We start from the raw sequence: 15,696 nt of genomic DNA, 5'->3' as shown, positions 1-15,696 counted from the left end.
TGTATTGACACCAGGACACAAGATTTTCTTGACCATGACCAAAGGAAGAGAATGGTTTATTCAACGACGCACACAACACATTTTATTTTCGGTTATATGGCGTCAGACGTAATGATCGAGGACCACACAGATATTGAGAGAGGAAACCCGCTGTCTCCACTTCATGGGCTACTCTTTTCGATTAGCAGCAAGGGATCTTTTGTATGCACCATCCCACAGACAGGATAGCACATACCATGGTCTTTGATGTACCAGTCGTGGTGCACTGGCTGGAGCGAGAAATAGTCCAATGGGCCCACTGACGAGGATTGATCCCAAACCGACCGCGCATCAAGCGAGTGCTTTATCAATGGGCTACGTACCGCCCCCCCCCCCCCCCCCCCCCCCCCCCCCCCCCCCCCTTGACCATGACTATACCAGAGCTTTAGATCTGACTAATTTGGCCAAAACATATATTTTGAATTGTTCTCAGCATAGCGATATCTTTAAGGAGCACATTAATCTAATTAATTGAGGATATGAACTGGAAGTTATTTGAAGTTTTTGAGATATTCATGTTATAAATAAATAAAAAATTACAATATATTTTTTATTTGTTTTTATTCTGTTAAAAAAAACACCCCAAAACATCCAATAGTATGTATACATGTATTCCTACGCTTATTTACAGAACATGGCTGACGGTAAGAACGAAAGACATTATTTTTGAGTGTTTTAAGGTACACTTCTTGTACTGCTACGCGATTTTATACCATTTGTGACTTTTATACATCGATAAATTCCTAAAAAAAATGAGAAACAATTCTTATATATATTAACGCACTGGCGCAGGGGATAAATAAATCCGTTCTAGCCTCACAAATTGTCCCATGCCATTGCTAGGACACGAACCTATGGCACCGAATCGCCCGCAACTTTGCAGACCTGCCACAATACCTTTTGTCAGCTATTACATCCATAAAAAGAATGCTCTTTAACTCAACTATATGCATTGGACCTATAAGCTACGCGGTCGGTCCCGCTTACGTGCATGAAACAGTGGGCACACCTGGCACTGGCTAGTATGTATTAATGTATGACTACTAGTATCTATATATTGTATGTATGTCAAGGTTGACGATTACATACATAGATATTAGCGCACTGGCCCAGGGGGTAATTAAATCTGGATCAATATAAATTTGTATGCATTTATATATGTACGAGGGACATGTGTGTGTATGTGCGTGTGTGTGTGTGCGCGCGCGTGTGTGTATGGGTGTATGTGTATGCATGCATGAATGCATGCATGTATGCATGCCTGTATGCATGCCTGTATGCATGTATGTATGTATGTATGTATGAATGAATGATGAATGAATAAATAAATGAATAAATGAATGAGTGAATGAGTGGATGAATGGAGGAATATTTTAACACCCTAGCACAAATAGCAGATGATTAATTAATCAATATGTTCTAATGGTGTTATTAAGCAAAACACAAGTGGCACACGAATATAATAAATTTTGTGATGAAGAGCTTCAAGTTATTGATTGGCGGCGAAAACATTACTAAGCTTGTAGGTGCAGAGCGAGAAAATGCGATTGTTAATATCGCGCTATCTCTAAGTGGAGATCGTGTCACAAATAACTTCACACGTTCTCTTATCAAGATATAAATTTGAAAATCAACAACAAGAACATTAGTAGTGCAGAGAAATGCAGTACTGGTCTGCGTTCAGCCAGCTGTTTTTCGCTAACTTCCAAAAGAAACTATAGCAATTCTCTGAGAGACTACCGAAGAACAAAATGAACATGCTATGTGTTTGAGACATATATATTCATGAGATTGGTGTTTTGGCATGTTGGGGACAAACTATTGTTCCATAAAGCAGAAAGATATTTAACCACCCTTTTATTTCCATTATCCAAATTATAAAGAAAATTAAATAAATGTTTCTTGGTATAGTTTCTTTTGGACGTCAGTATATATTGACTGGTTTCTGATGTGGATACCGTATAGCCAATCTGGCTAACGTTGGCGACAAACAGCTGGCTAACTTACCCTTACAGGTGCCACTGTAACACGTTTCCCGCGATAAAGCATTTTAATGACTATAAGTACGTATGCTATGCATTTTGTTTAGAATATCAGGGTCTGTATATTTACATATATTTCTAATAGTCTAGATGTTTCTAAACTTTGTTTTGTTTGACGACACCACTAGAGCACATTAATTTATTAATCATCGGCTATTGGATGTCAAACATATGGTAATATCGACATATAGTCGTAGAGAGGAAACCCGCTACATTTTTCTATTAGTAGCAAGGGATTTTTTTATAAGCACCATCCCTCAGATACAATAGCACATACCACAGCGTTTGATATACGAGTCGTGGTGCACTGGCTGGAACGAGTAAATAGACCAAAGGGCCTAACGACGGGGATCGATCCCACACCGGCCGCGCATCAAGCGAGTGCTTTACCACTAATGCATTTTATTTGTTTTAGCCACATCCAGTCTATATAAGCGTTAACCTGGAGTGTTTTGTTGTTTTTGTTGTTTTCTTTTCTTTACCCCGGATGTTTTTTGAAACCAATTCTAGATTTTATTTCCCAATAAATTGGCACGTACAAAAACAAAATGTATAATAGAAAGTTAAATGAAGTTTTAGCTAATGCAAACAGTAGAACGACCACAAAAAACATTGAATTTACAGACTGATATTCTAAACCAGAAAATATCTTTAATCTGTAATTTTAGTTGATAAATGTGCTGATAGTCCGAATACATCTTACGATGGTTGGAAAGTCAGCACTGTCTCTTTAATACCAACAAGGAGCAAACCGTTTGTTGTTCCCTAAAGGTTCATATAGAGTGGATGCAGTGCGTGCGTGCGGCCCCACTGTTGCGTCTTATGTGTCTACGGTTTGCGTTTGTGGCATATACACCATATACGATTATTTCATTGCGGCTGGCCGCATGCGTTTTATAGACGCTCGCATCGCACGCAACCAGTCTAGTCGCTCTCATCGAAACTAATGCATTAAAAATTCTTTTAGCCACACCGCACGCACACGCCGCATCCAGTTAACATAAGTCTTTTCTTTTTTGTTCTTTCTTCGTCTTTGTTTTCTACTTTCTGTCCTTATCTAAATTTATATTGATTTTTACTTTTAACTTTGTTATTGTATTCCCCTGAGGACTTAAAGTTTCAAAGTGTTGGGATTTTAATATAGTTTAAAAGACACTTGTAATGCATTTTATATTGATTTTTAGACACATTAAAATCTAACTTCGATGAATACGTGAAGCAACATTTTCCAAAAGGCCTGGTGACAATCATCCGGTTGCCTAAGCGTTCTGGTCTGATCAAAGCGAGGTTGCGGGGGTTTGAACTCGTCACCTCCGAGGTGGTGTCGTTCTTTGACAGTCATATGGAGGTCAACCTCCATTGGTAAGTCATTCTTTGTAAGACATAGTTGTTAACACCAAACAGTAACTTTCTTTTGCTAGTCACATGAATAATTTCCAGTGGTGTGATATTTTCATAGTCACATTGAAGACAGTATTCAATAATGACAGTATTTCTATAGTTACATATGAGACATTCGTCAGTAGTGAACAATTTTGATTGTCACATGGAAAGAAAGAAATGTTTTATTTAACGACGCACTCAACACATTTTATTTACGGTTATATGGCGTCAGACATATGGTTAAGGACCACACAGATTTTGAGAGGAAACCCGCTGCCGCCACTATATGGGCTACTCTTTCCGATTAGCAGCAAGGGATCTTTTATTTGCGCTTCCCACAGGCAGGATAGCACAAACCATGGCCTTTGTTGAACCAGTTATGGATCACTGGTCGGTGCAAGTGGTTTACACCTACCCATTGAGCCTTGCGGAGCACTCACTCAGGGTTTGGAGTCGGTATCTGGATTAAAAATCCCATACCTCGACTGAGATTCGAACCCAGTACCTACCAGCTTGTAGACCGATGACCTACCACGACGCCACCGAGGCCGGCTAGTCACATGGAAGGCAATTTTCAGAAGCAACATTTTTCTGATTGTTACATACGTGGAAGTCAATCTTCAGTAAGTAAACTTTGAGATACCCTATACATACATAATAACCACTACAATCATGAAAATTGTCCACAAAAAAAGAATAAAAAAAAAAAAAAGAAGAAAAAACATGCAATTGGAAAGCAGGGGTTGCATAATATTTATAAAAACAAAAAGTGTCAGTTGGCAGGATTCGAACCGATTCTCATGGTATTTGACAGCCTGAAATTAAACACGCGGCCAAACAGGTCTTCCACAAAAAAGGAGGCCCAATTAACCGTAGTTAAAAAGCCTTTCTGGCAGCCACTCGATTCGAAACTAATGTAACAGTTTGTATAACACATACTATTCCTAACTAACAATTCATTAATAATATGGTGCTATGTCTTATTTCGACATCTTATTGTCCTGTGGATTTATATGAACTAAGAACTCTATTTGTGATAGTCATCCGAGAATCAGTATTTAATGGATAAATTTTGGAACACACTATACATAACACATACATGTTAGACTATGTTGTCTCGAGTCAGGCACCTGGTCATATCGGAGACCGGACTTAGGATAGGCGTGTTCGAAACTCCTGTGGTATATGAGCACGTTAAACTGGTTACCCAGTACCAAGACTATGTTTCTTCTTATAATATATTGAAAAAAGTTTGTTTGTTTAACGACACCACTGGAGCACATTGATTAATTAATCATCGGCTATTGGATGTCACACATTTGGTAATACTGACTTGTAGTCACCAGAGGTAACCCGCTACATTTTTCCTTATGGAGCAAGGGATCTTTTATATTCACTTTCCCACAGACGGGAAAGCACATACCACGGCCTTTGACCAGTTGTGGTAGGAACGAGAAAAAAAACCCCAATCAGTTGAATGGATCCACCGAGGTGGTTCGATCCTGCGACGCAAGCACCTCAAGCGAGCACTCAACCGACTGAGCTAAATCCCGCCCCTATAATATATTGACGTCTTGTTGTGTGTATTCTTCTGAACAGACCGGCCTCGGTGGCGTCGTGGTTAGGCCATCGGTCTACAGGCTGGTAGGTACTGGGTTCGGATCCCAGTCGAGGCATGGGATTTTTAATCCAGATACCGAGTCCAAACCCTGAGTGAGTGCACCGCAAGGCTCAATGGGTAGGTGTAAACCACTTGCACCGACCAGTGATCCATAACTGGTTCAACAAAGGCCATGGTTTGTGCTATCCTGCCTGTGGGAAGCGCAAATAAAAGATCCCTTGCTGCCTGTCGTAAAAGAGTAGCCTATGTGGCGACAGCGGGTTTCCTTTAAAAAAACAATGTCAGAATGACCATATGTTTGACGTCCAATAGCCGATGATAAGATAAAAAATCAATGTGCTCTAGTGGCGTCGTTAAATAAAACAAACTTTACTTTTTTTCTTTTGAACAGGCTGGAGCCACTGCTGGTTGAGATCAAGAAGAACCGAAGCACGATTGCCATGGCTCACCTGGATTACATCAAGGCGGACACCATGCAGTACGACTTTGAGCCGGGCTACAAGACCAGATATGGTTTCGACTGGAGGCTCATTTTCTTCGAGACCTACTTCCGGCTCGACCAGCAGGCCTCGAAATCGGAGGTCGACCCACTTCCGTAAGCGCCAGGGGCCTACTTCACTAACTCTCGCAACTTTGCGATCTGGCAGTGCAATGCTCAATGACTTGCAAAGAGGATGCTTTGTTGTCTAGCAGAGCCTAAGAGTCCTTTGTGAATTAGGCCCCAGATATACAGAAAAGTCCATATAGCTTTGCTGTTGTCGTTGTTGTCGTTGTTGTTTTTTCCCAAACCGAATATTATATATACACAAACATGCTAATTGGTACACATATGTTATCATTAGACATTATCCTTAAGAACATCATTGCTTGCTGCGGTCCGTGAAATTGTTATATTTCCTGCCAAGAGAACTACAAGTATATTGAGCAAAACTATGGAAAGTTTAAAAATTGTTTTTGTTTAACGACATCACTAGAGCACATTGATTAATTAATCGTCGGCTATTGGAAAGAAAGTTTGTTTTGTTTAACGACATCACTAGAGCACATTGATTAATTAATCATCGGCTATTGGATGTCAAACATTTCGTAATTCTGACTCGTAGTCATTAGAGTAAACCCGCTTAATGTTTCTATTAGCAGCTAGGAATCTTTTATATGCTCTTTCCCACAGACAGGAACACACATGCCACGGGCTTTGACCAGTTGTGGTGCACTGATTGGAACGAGAAAAAACCCGATCAGCTGAATGGAAAACTATGGAACGGTCAAGGTGGAGGGAGGCCTGTTTGAAATTGTCTTTAACTGTGAATAACAAGAAATAAATTGTTAACTGTGTAGAGACATATTAGGAATGATGTATTTAATCTGCTTCAAGGAAAGGGGCGGGACGTAGCCCAGTGGTAAAGCGCTCGCTTGATGCGCGGTCGGTCTGGGATTGATCCCCGTCGGTGGACCCATTGGGCTATTTCTCGTTCCAGCCAGTGCACCACGACTGGTTTATCAAAGGCCGTGGTATGTACTACCCTGTCCGTGGGATGGTGCATATAAAAAATCCCATGCTGCTAATCGGAAAGAGTAGCACATGAAGTGGTGACAGCGGGTTTCCTGTCTCAATATCTGTGTGGTCCTTAACCATATGTCTGACGCCATATAACCGTAAATAAAATGTGTTGAGTGCGTCGTTAAATAAAACATTTCTTTCTCTTTTTTCTTTTTTTTGCTTAAAGGAATGAATAAACTAAATTTTTAAATAAGGGATTGTAAACATAGCCAATTAAGAAACTGTTCATCAATAAAGATATTCTCCAAAACCTAGCACGCGAAATCAACCGCCAGTCATGCATAATTAATTAATGAAAGTAACAATCAATGAATGAAAACGAATACAAAAGTGTAGACAACATAAGCTATAATATGTATATCATATATATATATATATATATATATATATTGCTGTGTAATCACATTGGCTATGTAACTGTGTGACTCTTCATGTCTATTTCAGCGGTGTTGTCATGGTAGGGCCGGCCTTTGCAGTTGACGTGAAGTATTTTAAAGACATTGGAACTTATGACAGTGGCATGGAAATCTGGGGCGGAGAAAACATCGAGTTGGCTTGGCGTGTACGTATCCTCACAATACAATACACCGGTTAACATATCTAATCTTTGTGTTCGTAATATTCCGACTGTCATCAAACAAACGTGTTTTTTTTCTCACGTTATTCCCATGTGAATATTTTCAAACAGGTTAAAGGCAGACTTAATTAATTAATTAATTAATTCGTTCATTGTCTTCATTCATTCGTTTACAGTTTATTCATTCACTCATATATTATTCATTATTTGTACCCATTAACTAGTACAGTCCTTAATTCACTCACCTGTCCATCCATTCCATCCATTCATGCATTCTCCCGTCCATCCACCCGTCCGTCTGTCCATTGATTCATTCGTTCATTGGTTCTTTCATAATTAACTAATTAATTAATTAATTAATTCATTCATTCATTCATTCACGTAATCATTCACGTATTCATTCATTCATTCATTCATTCATTAACCCTTCAGGTGTGGTTATGTGGTGGCCAGCTACTTCACTCGCCGTGTGCTAAGGTGGGTCACATCGCGCGTGCCCAGCCCTACTCGTTTCCAGCCGGCCGCTACCAGACGGAGATTCATAACTACAAACGCGCTGTCGACGTCTGGATGGGGCCCTACAAAAAATATGTCTACGACTATTTCCCAGATATGAAGGTATGTATATTTAGGTAATATTGACCCTACAAGAAATACCTCTACGACTATTACCCAGATATGAAGGTATGTATATTTAGGTAATGTTGCTCCTACAAGAAATATGTCTATGACTATTACCCAGATATGAACGTATGTATATTTAGGTAATATTGACCTTACAAGAAATACCTCTACGACTATTACCCAGATATGAAGGTATGTACGCTTAGGTAATATTGTTATTTATGGTTATTACTTATATTAAAGATTATGTAAGCTAAATTACTTTGATTTAATTTTTAATACTAAGTTTTAAAAACCCTTTTTCAATTAATTTTTTTTCACAAATAAATTGTAGCCTTAAGGCGACGCCACACAATGCGAGCGGCTCGTACGAGAATATTCGATTACAGAGCCACGATAACATCATAACGATGTCTTCTCACCATCGGCTATTGACGTTCGAGGCACTCGTATCGTGTGGCGTTGCCTTTACTGATCTGTTTACAAATTTATTCAGCTGTTTTCTATTACGCAGTTTTGGAAATTATCTATATGTAATTATCTTATCTTATTTATTTATTTATTTTTATTATAATAATTTTTTATTGTTTATTGTTAACATACTTTCCATTGTACATTATTTCATTATGTGTTATCACTGAACACCTGTGTAGAATACAATACTATAATATAATACTATGTGTATTTATATATTTTCTTGATTGTAACTTATGAGCTTTATAGCTTAAAGTGAATAAAGAATGAATGTATGAACTAATCAAACACAACTCTTGTATACATCACCTTCAATATTGGCCTGTTACCCCATTGTGTGGGAAATACTCTTTAAGCCTGAATGTTGTTACGGAGGTGCCTTCTATTTACGATATTTTGACTCCTAATATTAATTAATTAGCTAAGTTTTAAGATACATATTTTTCGTTTTCTGATTGCAGAATATGGATGCAGGAGATATAAGCGAGCGACTAAAAATCAAATCGAAATTAAAGTGTCGTACGTTTGACTGGTACCTCAAAAACGTTTGGCCGGAACTATTTCCTTATGCAGAAAATGTATTTGCTTGGGGTGGCGTAAGTATACATAGTATTGCATTTGTTTCAGTTCTTACCGTAGTATTGCTAATAACCGTACCTGCCTCATTGGTGTAATGGCAAAGCCATCGGACCTGAGACTGGTAGGTAATGAACTATCTCGATACCGGCTCCCACCCAGAGCGAGTTGTAATGATTCAGTGTGAGATGTTAGACCACTAACTATTACCAACTAACCATTAACCCAATTCCCTGGACAGACAGTTCAGATAGCTGAGGTGTGTACCCTGGACAGTGTACTTCTTAATCTTAATTGGATATAAACACGAACATAAATTAAAATGAATTAATGGAGTAGTAGGCGAGCATTGCCATGACTAGAATCACACCTTCCCAATTCCAAAATTATATAAACTCTGATATTATTCGAGAAACTACACCACAACACACACCCCCCCCCCCCAAGAGACAGAGAGAGAGAGAGAGAGAGAGAGAGAGAGAGAGAGAGAGAGAGAGAGAGAGAGAGAGAGGGAGGAAAGCCCCACCCCACCCCCCCCCCCCCCCCCCCCCAAAAAAAAGAAGAAAGAAAAAGAAAGAAATGGAGACAACAGCGATACGAGACACTTTATTTTCATCGACATCTATTTTCAACATATTACCCTCTCTCTGAGAACAAAGAATATGTGTGTAGGCTACAACACTGTGCATGGCTATGACAACTTAACAATGCACAACTGTTTACAACAGTTAGACATAAATAAAAGATAAATACATTTGCTTAATTGCGCCCTGACTTTGTAGCGATAAATATATTATACACTATGAAAGACATGTTTTGTAATCTTGATATGGTTGTTTTTGTCTTTGCGCACAGCTCGAGAACGTGGAAACTAAGTACTGCCTGGATAACGACGAGTACTTGTTCCAGGCACCAGTCAAACTGATCGTGAAGCCGTGCACGTTTACACTGTGGTTGCAGGTACGGGTATACTGAAATGCATCTGCCATTATATCTAATAATCTATGCAGAGTGTTTATAGAGAATACTACATGAGCGGCCGTTAGGTACCAGATATCTTACAACGAGTTGTTTTGAAACGTATTTAGCGAGCAAAAGCAACTTGGATGCATTTTTAAAGAACGAGTTGTAAGACAAATGGTATCTAATGGACACAAATATTGTATTCTATTTCTTACATATCCTGAAAAAACCCAACCCAGTTTTAAAATAAATTTAAATGCCTTTTTAAAAACTAAATCCTGTATTCAGCCCTTTCGCTTATACTTAACTTCTGCGTTACAGACAAGTCAATTCCAGGTTATATTGTACGTCACGATGTGATCGATTAGACCGTACCTTTTGTTTTTCATTGGATGGTATGGGGTTGGTGACTTGGTCGTCACCTAAGAGCAGCCAGTCGTATGGCTACAGTTTTATTATCGCACGTATATGTGTTAACAAGTATGTGTTATCAAACATAACAAATGGTGTTCTCACCAGCGGGTGTGTAAGAAATAAAGTGTATGTGCACTTTTCGTGTTTACTAAAGGTCAAGGCCTTATTTTGACGACTGAAGTGACATCACGTGTAAGCATGCACTCATGATTTAGAGCCTGTGCGTGGATGATATTAAAACCCACACACATAGACTTTCACGAGCAAAGACTTAAAATGCATGCAATTTGTATGTACAAGACTTTCTTTAAAGTTCTGGGACCTAATTCACAAAGCTCTCTTAGACTCTGCTAGACAACAAAGCATCCTCTTTGCAAGTCTTTTAGCACTGCACTGCGAGATCGCAAAGTTGTGAGAGTTTAGTGAATTGGGTCCCTGAGAAACAATTACATTTTTTATAAAGCCGGAACCAAATTGTAAATTGTTCGTAAATGCTATACCAGAATTGATCCTATGGTAGAGCACATTGATTTATTAATAATCGGCTATTGGATATGAAATATTTGGTAATTCTGATATATCCTTAGCTACAATCTCCATTAGCAGTAAAGGATCTTTTATATGTGTTTTTTCCTACAGACAGGACAGTACTATAATTAATGTGAATCCTAGTTATATTGGACCGGCCTCGGTGGCGTAGTGGTTGGACCATCGGTGTACAGGCTGGTAGGTACTGGGTTCTGATCCCAGTCGAGGCATGGGATTTTTAATCCAGATACCGACTCCAAACCCTGAGTGAGTGCTCCGCAAGGCTCAATGGGTAGGTGTAAACCAGTTGCACCGACCAGTGATCCATAACTGGTTCAACAAAGGTCATGGTTTGTGCTATCCTGCCTGTGGGAAGCGCAAATAAAAGATCTCTTGCTGCTAATCGGAAAGAGTAGCCCATGTAGTGGCGACAGCGGATTTCCTCTCAAAATATGTGTGGTCCTTAACCATATTATGTCTGACGCCATATAACCGTAAATAAAATGTGTTGAGTGCGTCGTTAAATAAAACAGCCACAACTAACCAGCAATATTTTGTTTAGAAAACATGGACAAGCACAATGATATGTGGTTAAATATATAGAAGCTAACGATTTTGTTTTCACTATTTTGCACAGGTTCTTCGTGAACTGGCGTATAGAAGCTAACGATTTTGTTTTCACTATTTTGCACAGGTTCTTCGTGAACTGGCGTATAGAAGCTAACGATTTTGTTTTCACTATTTTGCACAGGTTCTTCGTGAACTGGCGTATAGAAGCTAACGATTTTGTTTTCACTATTTTGCACAGGTTCTTCGTGAACTGGCGTATAGAAGCTAACGATTTTGTTTTCACTATTTTGCACAGGTTCTTCGTGAACTGGCGTATAGAAGCTAACGATTTTGTTTTCACTATTTTGCACAGGTTCTTCGTAAACTGGCGTATAGAACCTAACGATTTTGTTTTCAATATTTCGCACAGATTTTTTTTATTTTTATGAACTGTCATATAGAAACTAACTATTTTGTTTTCACTGTTTTGCACAGGGTTTTTTCATGAACAGGCGTATAGAACCTAACGATTTTGTTTTCAATGTTTCGCACAGATTTTTTTTTTTTTATGAACTGGCGTATAGAAGCTAACGATTTTGTTTTCACTATTTTGCACAGGGTTTTTTCATGAACAGGCGTATAGAAGCTAACGATTTTGTTTTCACTATTTTGCACAGGGTTTTTCCTGGACTCGCGAATTCAGGTTGAGGACCACACTACAGTGTGTGGTAGTCTTGATGGAGGGAATGGAGAATATTCCATACCTACAGAACTGCATTGAGGGACCGAAAGACACGTGGAATCACACACCGGTACGGTATTCTAGTGATTCCATTTGCAGTCATATGCCGGGTATTGTAAAGTGGATGTTGGATAGATGGGTGTAGGGATGTTTTGGAAGGGTCATATCAAATGGTTTCCTATCTTCAAGACTTCACTGCAGGGTCAAAAAGGACATAAGGAAGAAAATGTGTTATTTAACGACGCACTCAACACATTTAATTTACGGTTATATGGCGTTAGACATATGGTTAAGGACCACACAGGTATTGAGAGAGGAAACCCGCTGTCGCCACATCATGGGCTACTCGTTTCGATTAGCAGCAAAAGATCTTTTATATGCGCCATCCCACAGACAGGATAGTACATACCACGGTCTTTGTTACACCAGATGTGGAGCACTGACTGGAACGAAAAATAAAAAAGGACATAAAGATATACACTGGTAATGTTTTTATATTTGGTTCCATACATAACTTATTTCTGGTGGCGTAGTTTAGAATTAGCTGTAGCAGTGGATATAGATGATGATGATGATGATGGTGGTGGTGGCGATGATGATGATGATGATGATGACGATGATGGTGGTGGTGATGATGATGATGATGATGATGATGATGGTGGTGATGATGATGATGATGATGATGAAGAAGATAACGATGATGGTGATGATGATGTTGTCATCATTGATGTTATAGATGATGATGATGATGATGGTGGTGGTGGCGATGATGATGATGATGATGATGACGATGATGGTGGTGATGATGTTGTCTACTTTGATGCTATAGATGATGATGATGATTATGACGACTTTGTCCTCATTGATGCTATTGATTTAACAGCTCATGTCTGTGTTTCAGGATGGTGAACTGAGGCACCAGAAGACAGGACTATGTCTGCAGCTAATGGCAGGTCCCATGTTGTCTATGCAAGCATGTGACAAACAGAAGACGAGTCAGCAATGGCGGTTTAAAAACTACACAGCTACCTACAGACATTTAATCAACAAAAGACAACTCCATCGAGGGAGATAACCCCCTCGAATAATCAAAGTAGAATACATGGACAAAACAAGGTTAATCGAGTGATAATGCAGTCCTGGCGTGAAAATGGAAGCATTCGAAAACAGCAATAGTATTATCTGGGACGATGATGGTTTCAGTGGAAGAATATTACCGGACGACCAATTCCTTAAAATGTCAATCGTGGAACATTCTGAAGCGAGAAACATGAATATAACTAGTCGTTAGTCTCGGTAATGGAAGATCCAGGGTTTAATTTGCATAGCCAAGATTTTTTATTGGAAGGAGGCTGCCAACCACACTATCTACGACTCGTGCTGTGGGGCAATAGGGAAATATAAAGGTGGTGGGTGGGGGGAAATAGATGAACATGGAGGGCATGGCTACCATCCCTCCGCCCCCACCATCCCGTCTACTCCATTGCAGGAATTCTTAACGCGGTCAAGGCTTACGTCCCGGAGTCTACGTGGCGGCAGCGGGTTTTGTTCTCTGTCTCTTTTTCTGTCGACCAAGGGTCGAATTGACCTTATGTTACATACAACATAGCCCGCGGTTTAAAAATACGTTCATGTGTCGTTACTATGTGCCTCGCTGGACGATGTTTGAATCTTAGATGCTCTTATGTCTTATGTGTTTCCTAGAGCATTGGTATTCATCTTTCTGTGATTCAGAAAGTGGTGTTGGGTACTCGATATAGTGACACGAAACCCAACCATATCCTTTGACTCGGTTGGCACTGTCATAAAGGAGGACAATGTTGATGATGCACTCTGCTGAATAGTTATGTGGTATGTATAATAAAGTGAAGCACAGGCTTGACGGTGTTTAACAAGAAAGTAATCCAAATAAATACATCTTTAGAGGAGAAACATGCAGGTCTGCCCAGTGTCGCGCATCTTGCGGGAGATTGACGCATTTTTACTTTATTACGCTCTAGCGCGACAGTGTAGGTTTATAAATGCATTCTTACGCAAACACACAAAATCAATGCATTATGCTTCACACAACACGACTGCCTTATCTGCTACAAATTGTTGCTAGACCTACAGCAAGCAGCAGGCACGGCGGAAGCAAGTCGACATTGGGTGGGGTGTGTGTGGGAGTGGGGGTGTCTGACAGTTCGAGGGCTCAAAGCAAATTTTCTCGGGAGGGTTCGGGGGTTTGCTAATCCATATCATTTTGAAAAGTAGAAATCAATATCCTACATTCTACAAGTAAAATTCATCTCTGCTTTAAGATTTACTACCAGTAATATTTGTTATTCAGATTGAATTAGCTCCCCCCTGCTCCCGATCCGCCGTGCCTGAGCAAGTCTAAACTTGTAGATGTCACATACGAAGACGGTACGTATTGCAATATCGATAACCAATTATGGTGCACTGAAGTGGATAACCGAATACCAGTCGAGCAAACGCTAAAAATAGTTGATCGGTTTAATGATCGAAGATATTTGCGATGGATGCGTCATATTAGTGTTTAGCTTTATTCGACATCCGCATCATTGTTTGTCATAAACAAAAGGGACCCCCCCCCCCCCCCATCTCCGCCCCACGTTAGCATAGTATTTAAACCATTGTACGGCTTAAAACCTTGCGTGTGGTAACAATGAGACTTTATAAAACATTTTTATATTGTGTTTTCCCCAAACGTGAAAATGCAGACGATAAGATGTTACTTGGACATGGATATGTTTATGACAGTCGTATACTGAACAAATTAGAATAGTTTATATTTCTGACCTCTTTAATTTATTTATCTTTTAAGCTCTTTGTTTAAAAACGTATCCAACTCACTTTCGCACGTTAGAAACGTTTTAAAACAATTCGTTGTAAGATAAATGTCATCTAACGACCACTCGTGTAGTGTTTTGTATGTCAATCATTGTTTATGTTGTTTTTCTTGAGTTTTATTATTATTAGTAGAAGTCGTATTTAAAAAAAAAAAGAGTTCGTTTCTGTTGTTTAACATGGCTGTGCTATTTTCTATTCGGCCACTTTTAGTTGTTATGTTGAAGTAGTCTTTTGACAATAGATCTACTGGGACAATGTTTTTTATGATCTCAGATTATGAGCAAATTTGACTTATTTTGCTGGAATATGGTCAGTATGTCGAAAATAACGTTTAGACAAAAATCACTAAAATTAAAATGGTACTATTTTGTATTTATCAGGGTGGGTGAGTACCCTCTTTCACTCTCACCACGCTAACAGTCGACAGTTTATCCTGAGAAATGTCAAAGATGTTGGCGCTAGGTCGTGTTTCATTACACCTACCGTACAGAAGTGGCTGTGTCATTAGTGCTAATGATCCCTAGCAATGTGCTGTTTGACTCTGTATGCAATATCATTAGCAAATACTCCTGTTGCAACACATGCACACACATCAAACATGTTGCGGGCGATTCTGTGTCATAGGTTCGAGTCCTAGCAACGGCATGGGACAATTTGTGAGGCCAGAAAGGATTTAATTATTCACTATGCCAGTGCGTTAATATATATGTATGTAACAGTCAACCTCGATATAGATATTCATACATCAAT

General features: G+C 39.3%; 1 protein-coding gene across 2 annotated transcripts in view; it reads left to right on the top strand.

Moving 5' to 3' along the window:
• The window catches only part of LOC121382427 (inactive polypeptide N-acetylgalactosaminyltransferase-like protein 5), an 83,008-nt gene extending 67,312 nt beyond the window's left edge, over positions 1 to 15,696 (top strand). For both annotated transcript variants that reach the window (XM_041511978.1, XM_041511979.1), the window contains 8 exons: positions 3,266 to 3,443; positions 5,477 to 5,680; positions 7,091 to 7,208; positions 7,656 to 7,841; positions 8,783 to 8,917; positions 9,753 to 9,857; positions 12,029 to 12,163; positions 12,995 to 15,696. In XM_041511978.1, the coding sequence (XP_041367912.1) occupies positions 3,266 to 3,443; positions 5,477 to 5,680; positions 7,091 to 7,208; positions 7,656 to 7,841; positions 8,783 to 8,917; positions 9,753 to 9,857; positions 12,029 to 12,163; positions 12,995 to 13,168 (1,235 nt within the window). In that variant the 3' untranslated portion in view covers positions 13,169 to 15,696. The remainder of the gene's footprint in view (positions 1 to 3,265; positions 3,444 to 5,476; positions 5,681 to 7,090; positions 7,209 to 7,655; positions 7,842 to 8,782; positions 8,918 to 9,752; positions 9,858 to 12,028; positions 12,164 to 12,994) is intronic.

This window comes from Gigantopelta aegis, chromosome 2 (assembly GCF_016097555.1).
Source record: "Gigantopelta aegis isolate Gae_Host chromosome 2, Gae_host_genome, whole genome shotgun sequence".
Classification (NCBI taxonomy): Eukaryota; Metazoa; Mollusca; class Gastropoda; order Neomphalida; family Peltospiridae; genus Gigantopelta; species Gigantopelta aegis.
The sequence above is the reverse complement of the archived record's forward strand: the minus strand, read 5'-3'. Positions and strand labels throughout refer to the sequence as shown.